This window comes from Mastomys coucha, unplaced genomic scaffold (genome assembly GCF_008632895.1).
Source record: "Mastomys coucha isolate ucsf_1 unplaced genomic scaffold, UCSF_Mcou_1 pScaffold6, whole genome shotgun sequence".
NCBI lineage: Eukaryota > Metazoa > Chordata > Mammalia > Rodentia > Muridae > Mastomys > Mastomys coucha.
In genome coordinates, this window is record NW_022196912.1 from 8,763,860 (window position 1) to 8,786,378 (window position 22,519).

Below are 22,519 nucleotides of genomic sequence, written 5' to 3' on the forward strand. Positions count from 1 at the left end.
ATGGTTTTCAGAACAGCTTACATATTTTAAAAGTATTTATATACCCAAAAGAAATGAAGACAATTAAACTGGGAGGAGGTTTGTAAGAGAACAACAAAGAGTAAGACTGAATGCTTTGGTTGATGTTTGTAACTCTTGTATCAAGTTACCACAGTAAGAGCTAAGATTTTATGCTCTACTAAATATAAAACAAACAAACAAAAACACTTCATATGTTTATGTTCATTTAAGAAAATATTAATAGTGATGTATTATTTTGAAATATACAGTTAATACATTTGGAGTTATTTAAAATTTATATTGAGAAAAACATATTTTCAGTATTGTAGACAAGCATCTACATTAAATTAATTGTTATTTTATATCAAACAACTTTTATAATACTCATTTTTATTGTTATGATATTTTATAAATTTTAAAGAATATGACAAAAAAGATATTGTAGGTATTGAAGGAGGGTCTCTGGGAGGAGTTGGGGTACAAAAGGAAAAAAATAATGTGGTTTAATTCTATTTACTTAAAGTATGTTTTTAAATGTTAAATTCAGATAAATTGAAATCATGTAACTTTTCTCATTATAATGCAATAAAACTTAAAAAAAAAAAAAAGAGTAAATACAAAGATTCTTCAGACCTGGATTCCAGTTCTGTCTACCAAGGGCAAGAGACTGCTTTCTTGTCATCAGAACCAGAAGACACTTCCATGTGGTGTTTGGCCTCTTTACTAGGCTTGTCCCAGTTCGCTCAGAGAGTAAACTGGAAAGATTTATTTAGATCCTGGGATTTTGACCACCGGGGACTATGATGAGATGCAGTCAGGGTCCCACTGAGACACAAAGGGTCTGGAGAAGTGCCCCCATTCTCACCGTGCAGAGGCTCCTCTGGGGCCTTTTCTTGTCGCCCCTAGGCTCAGGGAAAACCACGCTGCTGGACGCCATCTCTGGGAGGCTGCGGCGCACTGGGACCCTGGAAGGGGAGGTGTTTGTGAACGGCTGCAGGCTGCGCAGGGACCAGTTCCAAGACTGCTTCTCCTACGTCCTGCAGGTGGGCGTGTCCCTGGCCCCGGCCTGCCTGGGCTCTGGCCCCTGTCCCCAGGGTTCCGACGGCCCTGATGTCCCCTTTCCTGCAGAGCGACGTCTTTCTGAGCAGCCTCACTGTGCGCGAGACATTGCGATACACTGCGATGCTGGCCCTCCGCCGCAGCTCCGCGGACTTCTACAACAAGAAGGTACTTGAAGTTAACACAGAGGCCAGTCTGTGAAGTAACTGAAGGCCAGTTCCCCAGGGGACAAGACCAGGTGCCTCAGCAGTTCCTCTGGCCACCCCTGGTCCTCCCGTTTTTTATCTTTGCTTTCACACTTGTATTCTCCTCCACCTCTGCCATCCTAAGTGGCAGCTACGTGAACTGTCTGAACATCTGAAATCTGACCCCTCCAACCCAAGTCTGGTTTGTTATGATGCCTCTGGTCCCATCATCATGTGGCTTCAGGGGATCCAATTCAGTGGTCGGTGCTGTTACACTCTGTCTTGTCTTTATGGGGCTTCATGCAAAGTAGACTAAGTTTCTTCCATTAAGGAAGAAACCTTGGAGTCATTTTTCCGTCTAGGTTTATTTGTTGACCACACCCATTTTGCAAGTAGCTGTAAATAAATCCACCTTGATCTTAGCTAGAAACATTGCTTAAGTTTAGTCTGGACTGTGAAGGCCTGCCTGGGAGCCACCTGGGAAAAAAACAGCAACGGGCAGGGCTGTCACCTGCCACAGGACCTGTTTCCTGGCCCTAGGTAGGCCTCTTACCGAGCCCTTGGGGAAGTGAGCAACTCAGCCAGGCAGTTAGCTGTAGGTGCCCAGCCCCCACATAGGGATGCCTCAGCTGTCTCTCCCCCTAAGGTTACCCAGAGAACTCAGGGGTATCACACGGGTCCTGTCTCTGGTGTCTTCTCTGGCTGGCGTTCAGTAGGCTTGTACAAATACAATATCTCACTAATATCTAATATCACCCTGGGGAGGGGACTTCATCTCCACCCTGTGGGAAAAGCCCACGCCCTCTGACTCCATACTTTCTAGGGAACCCTCATCTGAGAGGGCACCTGGGAGATGGTTGTGCAAAAAACACGTTCACGTGGCTTGGTGGGCCTAGCCAAGTGACAGAGGAAGGGACAAGCTATGCGCAGCCCCTCTGCAGCTGTCTCGCTGCTTGCTTTGGTAATTTCTTTAAATCTAAAATGTTCAGAGAAATCCCATTTAAAATTTTTTGAGAAGGGAGCTGGAGAGATGGCTCTTAGATAAGTGGTTAAGAGCTCTGGCTTTTTCTTCAGAAGACCGAGCAGGGTTCGATTCAGAGCACCCACATGTCAAGCGAAGCTCAGTTCTAGGATCTTTCTGTCTGATTCCAAGAAGACTTTTTCCCAGATCAGATCTTCCTAGCTTTCTGATAGCTCGCCTCATTTCTCTCTCACATCTTCTGTAGGCCAGCGCTTCATTTACACTAGTGACTGTGGTTCCTCTTTTCTGTCTCTTTTCCTGCAGTCACATTGCCACTCTTTTTCAAAGAAATGTGCTGGTTTCTTTCTATCTTCTTTTTCCATTTTGAAAGGGACACAATCTCATTAAAGGTGGCCGAGAACCAATTCTCTGCTGTATTTTTCCAGTCTTGCCTCTGCTTCCCCCAGGGCTTCCTGCAGACTCACTCGGGGTGGGGGTGGGGGGGGTCGAGGAAGGATAGAGGTACAGATTTCCCAACGGTCTCTGGGGGGCTGCAGTAAACTGGAGAAGGGGAGAGCGGGGGAAGAGCAGCCTTTTTAGCAAGCCAGTCAGGGTTGTTTTGGAATGTTATGGTGTGGAGAGTTGAGAATAAGAAGCGAACTGCAGGAAGTCACGGGGTAAGTGAATGGAGAGGATTGGTGGGGAATTAGAAGCCTGGACAAGCGCAGAGCTTCGGATTATATGTTGGGGACTCTTTGAAGTTTCTCGAAGAGATTTGAGTAAAGATTAGAATGACTTTTAATTACTTTTGGAAGCTGGATTATATTCCTTTGATGTAAAACCACATTGTGATTGGCCACTTGAGCCTCCAGGAGTTACTCAGGTTAGGAAGGGGATATGGGGGCCACTTCAAACCAAATTGGTTTTTTTTTTAAAGCACATAAAATGTTTATGATAATAAAATTTCAAAACCCAAATACTTAACATAATCTATGTCATAATTATGCCTTTGGGACATTTTTCTGTTGCAAGAATAAACAACCCCCCCCCCCAGGGACTTAAAACTTTTATTTGAGTCTGACCTGTGTGTTATGTATTAAACTAAGGTGGATTTTACTAACGGACTTTTCTCCCCAGGGTATGGCGAGTCTGAAAGTGGCCCTTGTACTCTAGAGAAGTGTTATCTCTCCTGAGTCATCACCAGCCCATAAACTGAAGTACCAGCCACAGAGGCAGATGGCAGCTCTAGGGTGTTGCATCTCTTACAGGTAGAGGCAGTCATGACAGAGCTGAGTCTGAGCCACGTGGCAGACCAAATGATTGGCAACTATAATTTTGGGGGAATTTCCAGTGGCGAGCGGCGCCGAGTCTCCATTGCAGCCCAACTCCTTCAGGACCCCAGTAAGTGGGACACAAAGCGGTTACCAGATGTTAGCAGGGTATCCTCCACATGTCCTCAGGTGCTTGAGGCTCTTTCCTCAGTCCCCAGTGAGAAATGGTTCGTGTAGGACTGATATCCCTGAGGTTTGGAAAATTCAAGACCCCAGTTTTAGGAAATGCTATGCAGTTCATTTCCTGGTGAGGGTCTGTAATTTGGGAAGACAGTTCCTTAACTTACCACAGTCCAACCTTACAGTAATGTGAAACTGAACTTTGAACTTTGATCCTTTCTCAGACTAATGATAAACGGTAGCACACTTCCTCATGATGCTGGGTGGCAGCAGTGAGCCCTTGAGGGGCAATGACTGGTCCTATGGTACACTGTTATCCAGCTAAGATGTTCAGGAGGCTGGGTGTATTAAATGCATCTTCAGCATTTACCATGTTTTACCTTAACCATGGGGCTACCGGGTTATTCAGAGTTAGGGCTACTATCACAGAAACCATTTACACTGAATATCTCTTAAGAGTGTCTTGTTTGTGTATCTGTGGTCCACCAGAGCCTTCCATGAAAATGAGGCCCACCCTGTCCATGCTGATTTATGAGAACAGGACTCTTGTGCCCCATAGGGAAGGCCAATGGGTTCTGGGACGACTAGAGTGTTTATGAGTTGGCTGAGTGTATATACCATGGGGAAAAGGTTATCAAGGTGAGATAGCCAGTCCTCTGCCTCCCCCTGCCTGGTTTGGTCATCTCCCAACTTGACAAACCTTACCATGTACGTGCTCCTTCGAGAGGGCATCTTGCACCTGGATTCTTTCTATACCCTGGACTAGAATAAGCCTGCCTCTTCTGATGGTGCGTGGTCAGGAGATGATAAAAAGCCCTTGCCACTTCTTGGGTAGCTGTGGGCTATAGTTAAAGCCTTTAAGGGACCTGGCCAATGCCTGCAGGACACTTCAGACATTCCTTCTTCCTTCTGCTGTACAAAGACCAGACCACATTAATACTGCAGAGTGCCCTGGTATGAAACAGGGTTGGGCTAGGTAAACATTAGCTACTTTCTTACCCTTCCCAAGCCTGCCTGCTAGCCCTGAGCTTTGCCAGTGCCCCAGGCATGGAGTCCAAGTAGTCCAGAGTACAAAGAGGCCTGATAGGGTCTCTCTCCTGTCTCCAGATGTGCTCCAGAGCTGAGAGTTGGGTCCTTCCAGGTCAGGTTCTTTCTCCTGGGCTCAGGCTGAAAGCCGATTTCCATGTGGCTACTTCTTACCACGCAGTTTGGACGGGGTACAACATCTCAATGAAGGACTGGTCAAAAGTACTGAGTTTTAAGCACAGGCATGCTGGGCAGTGGTTCAGACATCCGACCCTTCTTTGCCGGCAGAGGTCATGATGCTTGATGAGCCAACCACAGGACTGGACTGCATGACTGCAAATCAGATTGTCCTCCTCTTGGCCGAGCTGGCTCGCAGGGACCGAATTGTGATTGTCACCATCCACCAGCCTCGCTCTGAGCTCTTCCAAGTAAGGGAATGCACCTCTCGTTCCACTGAACTCAACAGTAGGAGCATGGTGTCTTGAACCAGGAATGGCAGGGCAGGGTAAAGAGCACACACCAGTAATGAGAGAACAAGGGGCTGATTTACTCAGTACCTAAGGCATGCCAAGCATCTTCTATACACTCTTTCTTTTTTTTTTTTTCAAGAGTCACACATCTTTTTTTTATTAGATATTTTCTTTTATTTATTTATTTATAGATATTTTCTTTATTTACATGTAAATTTCTCCATTCCCAGTTTCCCCTCCAAAAAACACACTCTTTCATTTGGGCCACAATCATTTAGTCCACAAGGCAATCCTGGGGCCAAGCATCCACATATACACTTGAAAGGAGAAAAGGGAACAAGTTAGAAATGACTCAAATGGAGCCAGAATCACACAGTTGGTAAAATGCTGCCAGTGGCAGCTTGGAGAGAGGGCTCCGTTGGTAATGTGCTTGCTGTGAGTTTGGAGTCCCCATGCCTGTAAAAGCTGGGCACAGAAGTGCATGCTAGAAGGTACCCAGTGCTAGGGAGGCAGAGGCAGGAAGATCTCTGGGGCTTGCTGGCCATTCTGTCTAGCTGAATCTGTAAGTGCCAAGTTCAGTAAGGGACACTGTCTTAAAAACAAAGTGGAGAATAATTAAGCAAGACACATGATGTTGATGTGTGTGTAACACACAAACACACACACACGCACACACATAAATGGGGGAGGGGAGGCACCTGGCAATGGCATCATGACTTAGTTAGCCACCAAAACCCTATTTCACCACATTATAGATTTTATCCCAAGGAAACTTCATTTAGCCAGTATTTGCTTATCAATAGATGAAGATTTAATATTTCAAACCCAAGCAACACACAGAACACCTCCGGTTGCTCATGGTCACTCTCTCATGGCCCAAGTGTGATGCTGGGGCTCAAAGGCATACAGCAACACCTACATACGGGGGGGGGGGGGGGTGTGTGTAATCCAGGCTGGGAAGCACATACTGACACCATCTGTTGTCCAATCAGCACTTCGACAAAATTGCCATTCTGACTTACGGAGAGTTGGTGTTCTGTGGCTCACCGGAGGAGATGCTTGGCTTCTTTAATAAATGTGGTTACCCCTGTCCCGAACATTCCAACCCCTTTGACTTCTACAGTAAGTATATTTTTAAAAATGTTTACCATCATGGCTATTTGGAAATCTTTTTTAATTTTAATTTTTTATTGTGAGTGTGTGTGTGAATGTGTGTGTATGTGTGTGTGTGTGTGTGCACGCTCCTGTGCCTGCACGCGCATTTGTGATTTATCGACATGTAGAGGTCAGAGGACAACCAACTGGAGAAGTTGGTTCTCTCCTTTTACCATGGGGGTTCTAGGGATCGAAGTCAGGTCATCAGGCTTGGTTGCAACCGCCTTTACCTGCTGAGCCATCTTGCCAGCCCTAAATCCTCCTTATCTTTGATTTCAGCATAGATAACACTGGCTCATCTAGGCTTTGGGTTTAGCAAACTTTACTTTTGCCTTTGCCTGTTTTGATGTTTTCTTATTTTTCAAGGGGTTAATTTGGCAGGTCAGTTAACCTGCCTCTACTGACTTAGCAGAGCATATGATGGGGCTTCTCTCTCAGACTGTCAGAGAAAAACTAGTTTTGAAATCCTCCCAGGCAGTTGTTATAGGATTCTCCTGGCCTTTCTGGGTAGCTTTAGACATTTTAGTATACCAGATAGTCATTAGTGACAGGAACTTCTCCGTTGAGATAAAGAGTGGTTGATGAATCATGTATGCTTGCCCACCGTGTGCTTGCATGTGTGTGCATGTGTACTTAGAAACGCATATGTTTTGGGGAAAACTTTTAGTGGACTTGACATCAGTGGACACCCAGAGCAGAGAGCGGGAAGTAGAAACGTACAAGCGCGTGCAGATGCTGGAGTCCGCCTTCAAGGAGTCTGACTTCTATCACAAAGTTCTGGAGAATATTGAAAGAACAAGACACCTGAAAACCTTACCTATGGTTCCTTTCAAAACAAAAGATCCTCCTGGAATGTTCTGCAAGCTTGGTGTCCTCTTGAGGTAAGAGCCTTGGAAATACAGCTGAAGGCTGTCTTAGCTCTTCACACTCATTTACAATGATGAAATAAAAGGAACTGAAACTGTCTCGTTTGTTTTTTTCAGGAGAGTAACAAGAAACTTAATGAGGAATAAGCAGGCAGTGATTATGCGTCTCGTTCAGAATCTGATCATGGGCCTGTTCCTCATTTTCTTCCTTCTCCGGGTCCAGAACAATATGCTAAAGGGAGCTGTCCAGGACCGTGTGGGGCTGCTGTACCAGCTTGTAGGTGCCACCCCGTACACGGGCATGCTCAATGCTGTGAATCTGTGTAAGTGCCTGTGTGGGGGAGGGGACATACAGCTCTCTCCCCCAAGGCTATCTGCTCCAGATGTTGCCTTCCAAAATCTCACCATTAGAAAGAAATTTCTCTAAGATAAGCCTGCCCTTCCCTCAAATCTCCAAGGAAAGGTGATCCCCAACTGTCGGATGCCATTTGGTGTGAGTTCACCAATGGGCATCTCTGAGGGTTGAAGGACCCAGAAAACACCAGGTGATGTGGTGTCGGTGGTGCAGAATTTGAAAAGAGTTTTTCAACAGTTCACTCTTTTTAGACTAGGACTTGCGGTTGGTGCAGACTCAGTTATCATGCTGGATCCTATTTTGGAAGAGCCAACACCTAATTTTTAAACTCAGTGGGTACCCAGAGGCAGCACTGTGCTGCTGGCACTACAGTTTGCCACAGAAGAATAGGCATTGGAGGAACTTCCAAAATGTAACACCAAATGCAGGAAAGAGGGAAGACTGGGGCTTTGGATAGTTGGCCCCAGAGTGGGAGGAGGGCAATGATTAGGCCTCTGCCTTTACCAGGCTTTTCTGGCTTCCCGGAACCTTCATCCTGGCTGCTGTGGGACCAGGGTTCTGCAGGAGAGAACAAGTGGCCTCGGGTCACTCACTCATAACCCCTTTCTATGCACTTTATTACTTTAGAGAGAATAAAGCAAAGTGTGGAGTCTTTGCTACCACGCTATCCCCAGGTAGTGTGTAGACTTTTGAGGCTGGAGCATTTCTTGTCCTTCCAAAACTTTGGCTACCATCTTGGCTGACCTCAGGTTTAGCTTGGATAGCCTTTCCTCCCTCAGCGGTGTGGTGACTGACTGTTTCGGAACATGCCTTCTATGCCAGTTCCCATGCTGAGAGCCGTCAGCGACCAGGAGAGTCAGGATGGCCTGTACCAGAAGTGGCAGATGCTGCTGGCCTACGTGCTTCATGCCCTCCCCTTCAGCATCATTGCCACGGTGATTTTCAGCAGCGTGTGTTACTGGTAAGGTGGTGTCCAGGGGCATTGTTCCCCTGGGTCAGGCTCCTCTTGGCATCATGGAGGTGATGGAACACATGTGAGGCAGCTAGCTACTGGGTGAACCACTCCATCCAAGTCTAGTCAATAACCTGCCTTGCAGGGTACACAGTTTATTACAAATAACCCCACTGAGGGCTGCCCAAGAGCAGCCAGCATAACGGTATCAGGGAGCAGTGTGTCTCATGCTCTGAGGGTCTGGGCTACAGAGGAGTGCTCACAAGGAGCTGGGATACAGGTGCAGGAGCCAGCTGGCCTCCCCAGGCTGTAGCAGCTCCTTGGCCTAAAGCTTTGCTGATGGAGCTGGAAGTCACTCCATTGGTGACAAGGTAGACAGGACTCCAGGCAGGTCTCCAAGACATTGTCCCTCTTCACTGCCTAGTGTCCTCTGAAGATGCTCCTAACTGCAACCTCCACAATTCCCGTGCCATGCAACATGAACTGTTTTGGTGGGTGGAGAGGGCTTCGGGAAAGAGAGTGGCTACAGGAAGAAGGCATTGGGAACCACATCACTTCTGCGGGTTTTGACCAATGGCTCTCTATTTCTTAGATCTTTATTGCTTAGAACTTAGAACGATTCCCCATCTGTCTCTGCCATGTCTCTTCTCCATGTGACTCTGCTGTAGGAAGCCGTGAAGGACACAAGTTGGCTTGTTCTGACTCCATTAGTGACAAGGTAGACAGGACTCCAGGCAGGTCTCCAAGACATTGTCCCTCTTTACTGCCTCGTGTCCTCTGAAGATGCTCCTAACTGCAACCTCCACAATTCCCATGCCATGCAACATGAACTATTTTTATAAGCTACATGCATGCAAGTGCAAGATAACCAAGGGTGTGCTGGCTTAGGCTCCAGAGTGAAGGGTTTGCAGGGCTTGGTGTGTGCTCTCAGAAGACACTTTTACTCAGAGGATAGAGATGAGGCCTATGCGCTATAAGCATGTTCAGTATCCGGACTGAACAGGTTGAAGGAGGGACGTTGGTTCATTGGCATCTTCCAGAAGTCTGGAGTGTAGCAGGGTGCAGTCTGGTTTATAAGGCATGAGCTGACGGGAACAGTGAGGATCTAAGCTGGTACTAGCTAGGATAAAGAGGGACGTTTGCCTCATCCTTAAATGTTCCTTGTATATTTCTTTCATCAAAATGTTTTCACCCGTGATAGTGTGTCTTAAACTCTCATTAGGCTGGGGATGGGATGGGGAGGGTGTGTGTGTGTGGCATCCACTAGTCCATTTGGAGAGCAAGGAAAGAAATCAGCATGAGTCCCATGACTACTGGGCTTTAAGAGTGGTTGTCTTAGAATATGGTAAGGAAAACCATCAAAACCATTTGAGGACGTGGGGTGTAGCTCCATGATAGAAGTCTTTCCTAGAGTCCTGAGTTAGATTCTCCAGTGCTGCAAACGTAGCACGCAGGCAAGCAAATTGTGAGTGGATGAACATTCCTCCCAAAGTAGTCACACCTAGTTACACACACGGGTGCCAGAGAAGCATGGCATCGTGTGTGCAAGCGGATCCATCACACTGAGCAAAGATGGGGGGAAACACACCACACACACACACAAACACACACATACACAAACACACACACATATACACACACATACACACACATACACATACATACACATATACACACACATACACATACATACATATACATACATACACACATACACACACACACACATATATACACACATACACATACACACATATACACACATATATACACACACATACACATATACACACATACATACACACACATACACACATATACACATACACACATACACACTCATACACACACATACATACACATACATACACACATACATACAGAGAGACAGAGACAGATAGAAAGAGATACAGACAGATACATAGATTATAGACAGACAGATACATAGATACATAAGTAAATGATAGATAGATAGATGATTGATAGATAGATAGATAGATAGATAGATAGATAGATAGATAGATAGATAGATAGATAGATAGATAGACAGATAGACAGACAGACAGACAGACAGACAGACAGACAGATATCCTTAGAATGGAATCTAAGTGGCACCGTGGAAGAATGGATCCAGTTGGCACAGCCATGCCATGCTCACTTCTGACCCCTGAAATGAGCAGGGTTCCTAGGACCCTAGTGCAGAAGTGAGCAGGCATCGGAGTCAGAGAGGCCTGGGGGAAAGGGGGCAGAGAGCATGCTTGAAAACTTGAGGCTGAATTTTTGGAAGTGGAAGATTCTGAGCACTATGGAGTGAGTGTAAGACAGAGCGAGTGACTGTGGCTAGGCAATGGAGACTAGCTGACTAGGAGCCGCTTTTGTGGATGGTTTGTCAAGAAAGTTAAAAGATTTTGAGGGGAAAGATTGGTGTGGGGACTGATCCTTGCCCTCATTCTATAAAAATGTCAAAGGTGGCCAGGCGGTGGTGGCGCACGCCTTTAATCCCAGAACTTGGGAGGCAGAGGCAGGCAGATTTCTGAGTTTGAGACCAGCCTGGTCTACAGAGTGAGTTCCAGGACAGCCAGGGCTATACAGAGAAACCCTGTCTCGAAAAAACAAACAAACAAAAAAAAAAATGTCAAAGGTGACAGACAGAACATTTTAAAACCACAAGACTATGATGGAGAAGAAAATTGACGTAATAAGAAACCATGGTGATTTGGGTGAGGGAAGGAAGAGCCTTCAAGACTGGCGGGGAGAGTGCAGGTGAAACATGGTTTTTTATTTGTTTGTCTTTTTCTTGCTCTTCAAATGGACTGATGGGGCCCCATGTCTAATGAGAGTTTAAGACACACTATCAGGGCTGGGAATGTGGTTCAGTTGGTAGAGTGTTTGCCTAAGTTGCATAAAGCCTTGGGTTCATATCCAACACAGCATAAAAATTGGCTGCCACAACAATCCAAAAGTTCAACTTTCTTGAGTGGAATCTGTATAAAGACACACTGTCACCGTGAGAACAAGTAGGTGAAAGACGTGTACACAGATGCAGGTTAGCTTGTTTACAAGGTCAGGAAAGTCATATGGAGGCTCTTAGAATAAATGACACTGGAGGGATGGGGTGGGAGGGTAATGTGTGGATGGTGAGTGACTGCATGCTGGCAATAATCCTACAGAATAGGGATGGGGTCAGGGCAGCACGGTGGGGGAGCCCTGGGTGTTGGAGTGGGAACGGCAGGAAGAGCAGTTATTTATGAAGAGACCAGGAGAATTCAACGACACTGCACACGCCAGCCTGGGAGGCTGTTGTCTAAGCAATTTCATATTTTACCATGAGAACTAAAGGAGTTGTAACAAGCAATGCACGCTGAGTTGAAGGCAATAGAAACAACTGTGGTAATAAGTAGGTAAAATGTTGGCTTTGTTCCTATGAGGGCTGGCAAAGGGGACTGTGGCTCCCCCTGCTAATTCCACCTCCCACTGGCCACAAAGCTTAGTCACGGGAGGCAAATATGGTGTTTTTCTTAAATGATAGTGCGTGGAGAGAAAACTGAAGACCTCGTGTTTTTTAGGACTCTGGGCTTGTATCCTGAAGTTGCCAGATTTGGATACTTCTCTGCTGCTCTTTTGGCCCCTCACTTAATTGGAGAATTTCTAACACTTGTGCTGCTTGGTATGGTCCAAAACCCCAATATTGTCAACAGTATAGTGGCTCTACTGAGCATTTCAGGGCTGCTTATTGGATCTGGATTTATCAGGTAAGAAGAAATGATTGGAAAGATTTTGTCTGGCAGGATTTGTGGTCAAGGATCACCTAATAATGACTTTCATAGAACTGAGTAGTACGGGCTCGACTTATCACTTCATAGACTGGGATGTTTCTACCGCTTGCCAACCATTATTGCCTCAGACTTTGAACTGTTCAGTTTGTTAGAAAGATGTCTTCTCAGTAGAAATCAGGACACAACAACGTAAGCACATTACTGATGTGACTCATGTGTAACCAGTTAGCAAAACAAAACACAGGAAGCAATCTGGATTCTCTAGGAGATTCTCTGCCCAATTTACAGCCAAACTGTGCACTTTAGCTCACATCTAACTGGTACAAGTGACACTCGATTCCAGCTCTCAATTCCCATTTTAAACATATTTATTTTTATTTCATGTGTGTGTGTGAGGGACTGCATGTATGTATATGCACCATGTATGTGTTAGTGCCTATAAAGGCCCAAAAAAGGCAGAAAATACCCTGAAATTGGAGTTACAGATGGTCATGAGCCACCATGTGGGTGGTAGGAACTGAACCCAGGACCTCTGCAAGAGCACCCAGTGCTGTTAGACACTGCTAAGCCATCTCTTTAGAACTCTGTACCCTAGTAAAGGGGAATGTGGCTTGCCCGGCTAATCCCCCCTCCTCTCACTAGCCTGCAAGGAGGCAAGCATGGGTGCTCTGAAATTAAAATCAGTGAAGTAAGGAAAGAGCCAATAGGATAAAGTATTATTCAAGAGAGAATAAAGATTAGTGGACACATGCCAAATGTCAACACTGAGAATCTCTGGATGACATTTAATTTCTTATCACATTTTACTTTATAATTTTCCTATTATATATCATTTTATAACCAAGAATACACATGCAATGCACATATGTTTTACAATTAGTTGCAGAAAGGATCTAACAATGTAAAGAGTTAAATCTGTCCAGGCAACGGTACATGCAGGATCCAGTAGGTGACCCTAAGGGAATTGGGGTGGCTTTGTTTACTTAGCTTAAAGGGCTGGTGCGACACTCAGAGGGAAATCTGCAAGCACAAGGACCTGAGTGTGGGCTCCCCATACCCACACAGAAGTCAAACAAGGCCTGTAGCCCCGGCAAAGACAGGGGAATTGCTGGAACCAGCTTGGCCCCCAAATCAAACCTTCAGATTCAGTAGGAGACCCGGCCTCACTGGACTAGGATGGAGAGAGACAGAGAAGAATACATGGCATCCTACTCTAGGCTCCCATGTGTGCTCATGCACATGCACATACACACACACACATGAGCATGCACATACACACATGAGCATGCACACACCCACACTCACATACCCCCACACGCATGAGCATGTACATATACACATGAGCATGCACACACACATGAGCATGTACATATACACATGCACATACACACACATGAGCATGTACACACACACATGAGCATGCACACGCACATGAGCATGCACACACATGAGCATGCACACACACATGAGCATGTACATATACACATGCACACACACATGAGCATGCACACACACATGAGCATGCACACACACACATGAGCATGCACACACACACATGAGCATGTACATACACACATGAGCATGCACATACACACATGAGCATGCACAGACACACACACACATGAGCATGTACATATATACATGAGCATGCACACACACATGAGCATGCACACACACACATGAGCATGCACACACACATGAGCATGTACATGTACACATGCACATACACACACATGAGCATGTACACACATGAGCATGCACACACACATGAGCATGCACACACACACATGAGCATGCACACACATGAGCATGTACATACATACGCAAGCATGCCCATATACACACGAGCATGCACATACACACATGAGCATGCACATATACACATGAGCATGCACATATACACATGAGCATGCACATACACACACGAGCATGCACATACACACACGAGCATGCACATACACATGCACACAGTCCCCAAGCACAACAAAATCAAGCAAGAAACAACAAAAATGTAGGCATCTTTTTAAATTCAATTGCATTTATGTGGGATTGGAGTAATTTGTTTTCAGGCTTGGATTTGACTGCTTGGGGCCCATTTCCTGGAGACTGCCCAGAGTGTACATGCTTCCTGGAGAGGGCCAGGCCTAGCTGCCTCTTGACCATGAACAAGTCACTTTTTTTTCCTGTTGGAACTGGTTTCCTGATTTATAAAATCCCCAGATAAGAAGCTACTTCTTCAAATCAGGAGCGGTTAGTGAGGTAATCCGCCTGAAGGCATACGGTGAGATGTCCACACTAGACTATAGAAAGACGAGCTACTACTAAGCAAAGCGAGCTAGGCTCTCACCCATAAAAGACGGTTATTACATTACACTGTATTTGCCTCTGCTGCTGAAATGGGTTGGCAGCATCTCGGAAAACTCTGCAAGTCAGCCCCAAGGTTCAGAATCAAGCCAGCAAGGTAGACCTTAGTAAGCATGGGCAATGCCTCCTCTTTCATATACTCAGATCTCTGAATGCTAGTCAGTCTGGTACCATTTCGGGGGAAGGGATGAATGTCCTAGCTCTCCCTTCACATCATCATCTCCCTGACTGAATTGCCTGCCTCTGGCTCCCTCTTGCTTAGACACACATGGAAATGGCTTTATTGCTGTGTCTCCTTACATGGTACATTATAGGATTTAAGAGGAGGAAAGTAATGTCAGCCAAATAATCAATGGCAGGGTTCTGCTGTGTATCTTGCTAATTTTTAAAATAAAATTTAAAAAACAACAGTAAGGTCACAGTACTGTGTCAGATGAGACATATGCTTGGTTCCTTCCCATTTAACAACATAGTGCAGATGGCCACGCAGCAGCCAAACACCTGGTTCCTTCTTCTTGAAAGCAGTCCAAGATTTCTGTGACAGAATCTTATTCTCTTCTTGAGTTTTCCACTTCATCTCCCTGTCACCCAGACAATACCTGCCCTCTGGTTCCAAGGGTGAAGGGGCTCTTTCTCAAGCACTCCCATACACACACACACACACACACACACACACACACACACACACACACAGAAATACAAACACACACATATATACACACAAATACAAACACACACACACACACAGAAATATAAACACACACACAAATGTAAACACACACACTCACACACAAACATAAACACACACACACACACACACACACACCATTAAGGCCATCTTACATTGCATCCTTTCTTTAATATTTAAGACTGTCAATCTTGACGGCAGCAGACTGTGCCATTCATCACCACAGTCTCTCTTAGTGACCAGCGCAGGGACTAGAGCCAATTAACTTTGCAAAAATCACAGGTTAGACTGCACAGAGAAATAAATGACTTTCCTTGGGCTGCTACACAGGGGTCAGGCACTGGCTATGTGGGTTTCTTTTCTAACATCAAGTATATGTGCACACTGGGCATGTGTCTTGTGTTTAGCTCGGTGCACAGGGAGAGATGATGGCACACTTCTGATCTCAAAGGAACAGCACACAGTAGGGCAGCCCTCTGGGGCCACCACCCTGTCTGGGTCTTTGTCATCTTACACTTGGTCTTTTGCCACAGCCTGCTTCCCCTTCTTGATTGTCTTAGTTACTTCCCCTCCATTCCAACTGTTGGCCCTGCATCCACTTCCTTAAAAACACCTTGATTGTTTCCATGGTTACTCAGACCTACAGTTCCAACATCAATTCCAAGCTCATCTCCCTGGGCCTCCACTTCCCATCCTCCATCCAGCGGTGCAGTGGGGCTGGCAGGCCTGTGCTTAGGCCATCTGCCTCCTTATGTGTTCTTCTCCTCTGTAATTTCTTCCTTAACTACCCTTTCCAGTTCACAGTTCCTCATCTTGGAAAACTGCCAATAGCTCAAAGCCATGGGGCTGGGGGATCACCTGGGAATAGGAGAGACAACAAATATGAATTGTAAGGGTGTAATGGACATGTGGCATTGGTTGTTGGTGTGCTCTTGTATATTATTGTACCATTGAGGATGTGCTGTCTGTGTGCCCAACTGCATTGTGAGTTCTTTAGGGATAGGATACTTAAAAATACCCCAAAGTGCCAGGCAGTGGAATACGCCTTTAACATCTTTAACCCCAGCACTTGGGAAGCAGAGTCAGGCCCTCCATCTCTGTGAGTTTGAGGTTGGCCTGATCTACAAAGTGAGTTCCAGGACAGCCAGGGCTACTCAGAGAAACCCTGTCTCAAAAACAAAACAACACAACAATCCCTGAGCACCTAGGATTAGAGTCTCATAAAGAGAAATTATTTAATATATATTTAATTTATGAATGTTTTACTTGTGTGAATGTCTTTGTACCACATGTGTATCTGATGTCTAAGGAAGTCAGAAGGGTCTGTTGCATCCTCTGCCACTGGAATTACAGGTGGCTGTGGGCCACCATGTAGGTGCTGGATTTGAACCCAGGTCCTCTTGAAGAGCAAAATCTGCTCCAAACTATTGAGCCATCTCACCGGTCCTATAATAGATTGTTACTGATAGAAATCATATAGTGCTCCAAGAGAGAATCAGTATTGGCTGGAAGTTCCTCCTGAGACAGACTGGAAAGGAGCTTGTTTCACAAGGATAAAGAAGGGAACAAGGGGCGGGGAACACCCAATCCCAAACCCAAGAACTTCTGCTTGCAGGCTCAGCTTTATCCCTTGTATTTTGGTAGTGGTGGTTTGTTTGGTTTTTTTGAAACAGGGTTTGTGTGTGTGTGCACACGCGTGTGTTGTGTGTGTGTGTGTGTGTGTGTGTGTGTGTGTGTGTGTGTGTAGCCCTGGCTGTCCTGAACTTAACATTATAGACCAGGCTGTCCTTGAACTCAGAGATCCACCTGTCTTTGCCTCCCGAGTGCTGGGATTAAAGGCATGCTCCACCACTGTTAGACTCCTTCTGTTCTAATCTGGTTCTCAATCACCCTGAGGACCTTCAGATCTCAGCTTCATCAGATGACAGCCTTTCCTCTGATGTTGTGTGTACGATTTCTTGCATGTTTATTTAAGTAACGGGGGGGAGATAGAAGGGGAGATAGAGACAGAGACAGAGACAGAGAGAGACACAGACAGAGACACACAGAGAGAGACAGAGACACACACACACAGAGACAGAGATACAGAGACAGAGACAGACAGAGAAAGAGACAGAGACAGAGAGAACCAGCCAACAGCCATGAGAGGCTTTTAAGTCTCTACTGAGATGGGTTGCCAGGCAAAGATTAAAATGACAGAGCACCATGCTTACTGACATAGAGGGATGGCTGGGATCTATTTGGGAGTAAAGATCATCAAGAGTGCGAACAGTCTCATTCTACATGGTATGAGTTTCATAAACATACATGTTCTACCATAACACCAAAGTGTCAGCAGTGGTTTCTGGGTAATGGTACTTGCTTCAGTTTTCCATGTTATTTGAAGAGTTCACAGTAAGGATCATTTTTACAATAGAAATGGAAGATTATATTTAGATTATTAGAAAACATAAAGACTTCCTTTTATCATTTAGTAAGACTATTTCCTAGAACCTATTGAGTTTTTTCTCTTTTTTCTTTTTCTTAAGAAACATAGAAGAAATGCCCATTCCTTTAAAAATCCTGGGTTATTTTACATTCCAAAAATACTGTTGTGAGATTCTTGTAGTCAATGAATTCTATGGCCTGAATTTCACTTGTGGTAAGTATTCTATTTTACAATATTTTTTTTTTTGCATGCTACTGTAACTAAGCAATTTTCTAGAGAAATGTATTTTTGGAAGAAATGCTGTGAGTGTATGTGTATCAGAACACAACCTTAGATTTTCTTCCTTCATAGCTGCCCATTCGTTGTTTGAAACAGTCTCTCACTGAGTCCCAGGCTCTCTGACTAGGCTGGGCTGGCTGGACATCAAGGGTTAGGGATGTTTGACTCCCCATTGCTGGGATTACACATGTCACCATGCCTAGAGTTTCATGTGAGCAAACCAAACTCAGGTCTCCTTGCTCCTGTGGCAGTCACTTTACTGACTAAGCTAGCATCCCAAACTCCTGAAATGTTGCATCTTCATAATAAAAGTATTTTAAACCTTGATTTGATATAAAACCCTCCATTTTCTCTGATTTAAGGCATTTTGCCTCCGTGTACATCTACATGCACGCTGTGTGAGCACCTAGCACTGGCAGAGGCCAGAAGAGGGTGTCAGATCCCTTGGAACTGGAGTTCCAGACGGTTGTAAGCAGCTGAGTGGATGCTGAGAAGCAAACCCATGTCCTCACAAGAATGAACAGTGCCCTTCCTGTCAGCCATCTCTCCAGCCACACCCCATTTTCTCTGATTTTCAAAGGAAAATATTCAGAGGTCACACTAGTCCCCTGTCAGTAGTCAATTGCTTAGGGGCACTCTGATATTCTTATAAAGTGACAGGCCTACATAATGGCTAGTATATTCTACATAGGCTCAGTTCTTATCTGCTGAACACACCAAAGCGAGCTAATGTTGCCTCTGTCCCCCAAGACGTGCATAGATTACAGATGAATAAACCTACTCTTTATGACAAAAGTCAACCTCCGATCCCCTGACCAGGCACTGAGAACACAAGTCCCTTGGACACTGGAAATTCCAGTGCCTGGCAGAGTTCAGTGGTTAAAAATCTTCAACTAACAAGACCTGGAGCAGGTCAGGAATAGGATAATGAATCTATTCTCAAAACATAAGGAAATACTTTTCCGTCTTCAAACAAGCCAGGACCCCTTCTTCGGCCAGGCTCACTTTTGCTTCATTTCACTGTTAATTCTGGGTTCTCCGAAACATGGCAGGTCTGTCATGTCTTAGAGTTCTGAACACTTTCTCAATATCAGGAAAATATTTGTGTCAGTAACCTGAAGCACGAGAGCTGATGTTGTCTGCCTTTTCCTTGGCAGGTGGATCCAACACGTCTATGCTGAATAACCCAATGTGCTCCCTCACCCAAGGGATCCAGTTCATTGAGAAAACCTGTCCAGGTGCCACATCCAGATTCACGGCAAACTTTCTGATCTTATACGCCTTCATCCCAACTCTGGTCATCCTAGGGGTAGTGGTGTTTAAAGTCCGGGACTACCTGATTAGCAGATAGTTAAGATGATAGGCAGGAAAGGGTTAATGGGCACGTGTGCCCCCCCCCCACCCCTGGAGCACAGAGAAGTACAGTTTTCCAAGCATCAGGATTCCATCTGTGACCCCTGCATCTATCCAGAGCCCCAAGGGCAATGAGAACTCATAGCCCTTTGCTATTCCAGCTTGTGGGGCAATGCGGTGCTTGGACATTGTGACTGAAAAGGTCCAATAATGTAAATAATAATAGTTCATAAACCAACAGGACATTAGCTTGACTACGTGTTTTTTTCTAGGCACAGAAAAATAAACCTGTTTAAAAAGTTATGTTTACATTTGATAAAGAATTTGATAAAAATAAAAAATGCGTATGATTACTGACTGAGAAATACAGGAAAAAGTTTTGGGTTTGACTGAGAAAGCCTCCTACAGAAGAGGAGCTTGTGCCCCTCCCCCCCATGCGTGTCCACATGATGGGGCTGGGTCACCTGACCGCATCAGGCAGCTACTGGGTAGAGGTTGGTGAGCACCGCTGATACACAGTGATGAAACTTCAGGAAGAAGATTCATGCTGAACTCCACATATAAGACAAATGTTGGCTGTTCTTCACTTTTAGCATAGTTTGCCTTTTAAGATGAAGCATGTGATAGAAATGAGCTATGTGATTCTGGGATAAACTGCTATGCATCATCCATATAGAAAACTAGTCAAGCGGGACCTTTCCCCCTGCCCCCCGCCCTGCCCCCAGAGAACGGCCACACACCAGGAATCCATGGTCCTGAGGTGTGGAGAGGGGAAAGCTGATAAGAGCAGACGCACGTCCATAGGACATACTTTCAGGGCTGAAATGATGGGTGTGGGCTGTTAGAAATGATTCTCTGTTAAATGACTGATTATCTTTCTCATTGATCTGCAAGTAATTCATGAACAAGTCTGAAATTTAATTCTCTCAATGTTACCATGGTAACGATGAGCGAGACTCTCAGAGAGAGCAGATGAACTTGTCCCGTTACTGTGACCTAGCTTGTAAAGAATGATAAATTATAGCACTTGAAATGTCTCCCATTACACAATGAAGGAAGCCACAGTGGAAGCCTATTGCTTAGAACTGTATTGAAGGATCTGAGGCGTCAGTACATTACCAGTATGGGATTGTCAATTTTTATAAAAGGTCTGTGACACCGATGATTATGGTATAATAGTTTCACAATGTCTTACAGATTATGTATGTCACATCAGTTATAGGCAGCCTTAGAGATGGTAATCTACTCAAGCAGTTTAAACAGAGCCCCTCAGGAGCCTCCTTTGAAGTCACTGATTTCAACTTACTGAAGATATGAGGAAGTGGAAGGTGCTTTGTTATTCACATGCAGATGAATTTCATTCTAGTTCAGAAACATCTGGGAAATTGACATTGTGAGTGACTTCAAGCTATTAAATGTTAGTGATAGCACCCTAGAAACACCCTAGAAACATCTCTCTCGACATGTGACAGCCTGTGTCTCAAGTCACATAACGGACAGTGATGTAAGAAAATCAACTTGTAGAACGAACCTTACTATAACTGTTATAGCTTGGGCTGTTTGAGCCATCAAGGTACTGGCCACAGGAGAGCTTTCTCCACAGCACAGACATGTCATAAACCCGCTGAGCACTATTCTCAAATGTCAGAACCATATGCAAGACAAACAGCCAACAGACTCCTCTTCCATCAAAATGACTGGATGCCGGCTCCCCAACCACACGCCCCTCGCCAGCGTGTGCCCATAGTGTGTGAAGAGACATGCAGGTTCCAAGCATACACACCTTTCTTGACTACTGATGATGGCCACACTTACTCAGAACTGGTTTCTTACATGTGATACCCACCTGGAGTCATTCTGGGTAGAATTCTCATCTCATGAAGTTTTGGTCAGCTTAATGACATGCTAGCCCATAAGTCTAGCCTGTTCTTTAAAAGGTGATATTTAGGGGCTGGTGAGATGGCTCAGTGGGTAAGAGCATTGACTGCTCTTCCGAAGGTCCTGAGTTTGGATCCCAGCAACCACACGGTGGCTCACAACTATCCGTGATGAGATCTGACGCCCTCTTCTGGTGCGTCTACACCAAGACACCAAGACAGCTACAGTGTATTACACCGGAGCAGGTGGAGTGAGAGGGGCCTGAGTGTGGTCCTGAGTTCAATTCCCAGCAGCCACATGATGGCTCACGGCCATTTGTACAGCTGTGAGCCATCATTTCTACATTTCTACAGTGTACTCATACACATAAAATAAATAAAATAAATCTTAAAAAAATAAAAGGTGATATTTAAAGTGAGTGTGACAGCCTCACTGGGTGATGAGGGAGAGGTGAGGAAGGAGGCTGCTGCTTTAAGTGACCTGTTCTAGGCAGCTGGAGTCTGGGTGTGAGGATCAGGAATGTGCACCTGCAGCTGCTTCCTGTCTCTCTGTTGAATGGAGTCCATGACAACAGAGAACTCCCTCCTGGTTTCCTACCAGCTGCATCTGAGTACATTTTTCCAGAAGGATGGTGTCCAACATGGGCATCCACCTTTATATGGAAATCGCTACCAGAGCTAAAAAATTGGCTTAGTGGTTAAAGGCATATGCCACCAAGCCTGCTGTGGAAAGCTGCTTGAGCGACGCCCCGAGATGGCACTGGCTTCCACCATCCCAAGAGTGAGCGGTCTCATAAACAAAGCCCTTATTTGGCTAAGCTTGTTGCCCTTGGTTGCTTCCACATTTGGTGACCTATCCGCTTTTGCCACGTGGCCCATGGGGATTGGCTAAGCTTGGGAGTGTTTAACGGCCGAGGGCCTTGCCCTTGGTGCTAAAGACTGTTGAAGGTTCCTGAATAAACTGCATAAAGAAGAGCTCGTGGGTCTCATCTTTCTTGCTGGTTGAGGTGGATGCGATAAGTGGAGGCCCGAACGGGGAACTCACTCCTCCTTCACTCGAAGAGACTAGAACTTTTTGCAGTCAGGGGAGCCAGTTGGTAAGTTCCCAGGTAAGTTGGGGCAATAAGGACCTCGGAAGTAGAGGCAATAAGGACCTCGGAAGTAGAGGCAGTAAGGACCTCGGAAGTAGAGGCAATAAGGACCTCAGGAGTTGGGGCAATAAGGACCTCAGAAGTAGAGGCTATAAGGACTCCGAGAAGGAGCGATAAAGTTTT

At 45.4% G+C, this 22,519-nt stretch overlaps 1 protein-coding gene across 1 annotated transcript in view; it reads left to right on the forward strand.

The window, feature by feature from the left end:
* Positions 1–19,716, forward strand: part of Abcg5 (ATP binding cassette subfamily G member 5) — a 27,736-nt gene extending 8,020 nt beyond the window's left edge. Inside the window, exons 3-13 of the mRNA XM_031355550.1 lie at positions 907–1,043; positions 1,129–1,227; positions 3,474–3,606; positions 4,971–5,110; positions 6,145–6,274; positions 6,975–7,188; positions 7,291–7,496; positions 8,351–8,489; positions 12,047–12,232; positions 17,837–17,949; positions 19,173–19,716. Coding sequence (XP_031211410.1) covers positions 907–1,043; positions 1,129–1,227; positions 3,474–3,606; positions 4,971–5,110; positions 6,145–6,274; positions 6,975–7,188; positions 7,291–7,496; positions 8,351–8,489; positions 12,047–12,232; positions 17,837–17,949; positions 19,173–19,366 — 1,691 coding nt within the window. The 3' untranslated portion in view covers positions 19,367–19,716. The remainder of the gene's footprint in view (positions 1–906; positions 1,044–1,128; positions 1,228–3,473; positions 3,607–4,970; positions 5,111–6,144; positions 6,275–6,974; positions 7,189–7,290; positions 7,497–8,350; positions 8,490–12,046; positions 12,233–17,836; positions 17,950–19,172) is intronic.
* Positions 19,717–22,519: the final 2,803 nt, after the last annotated feature.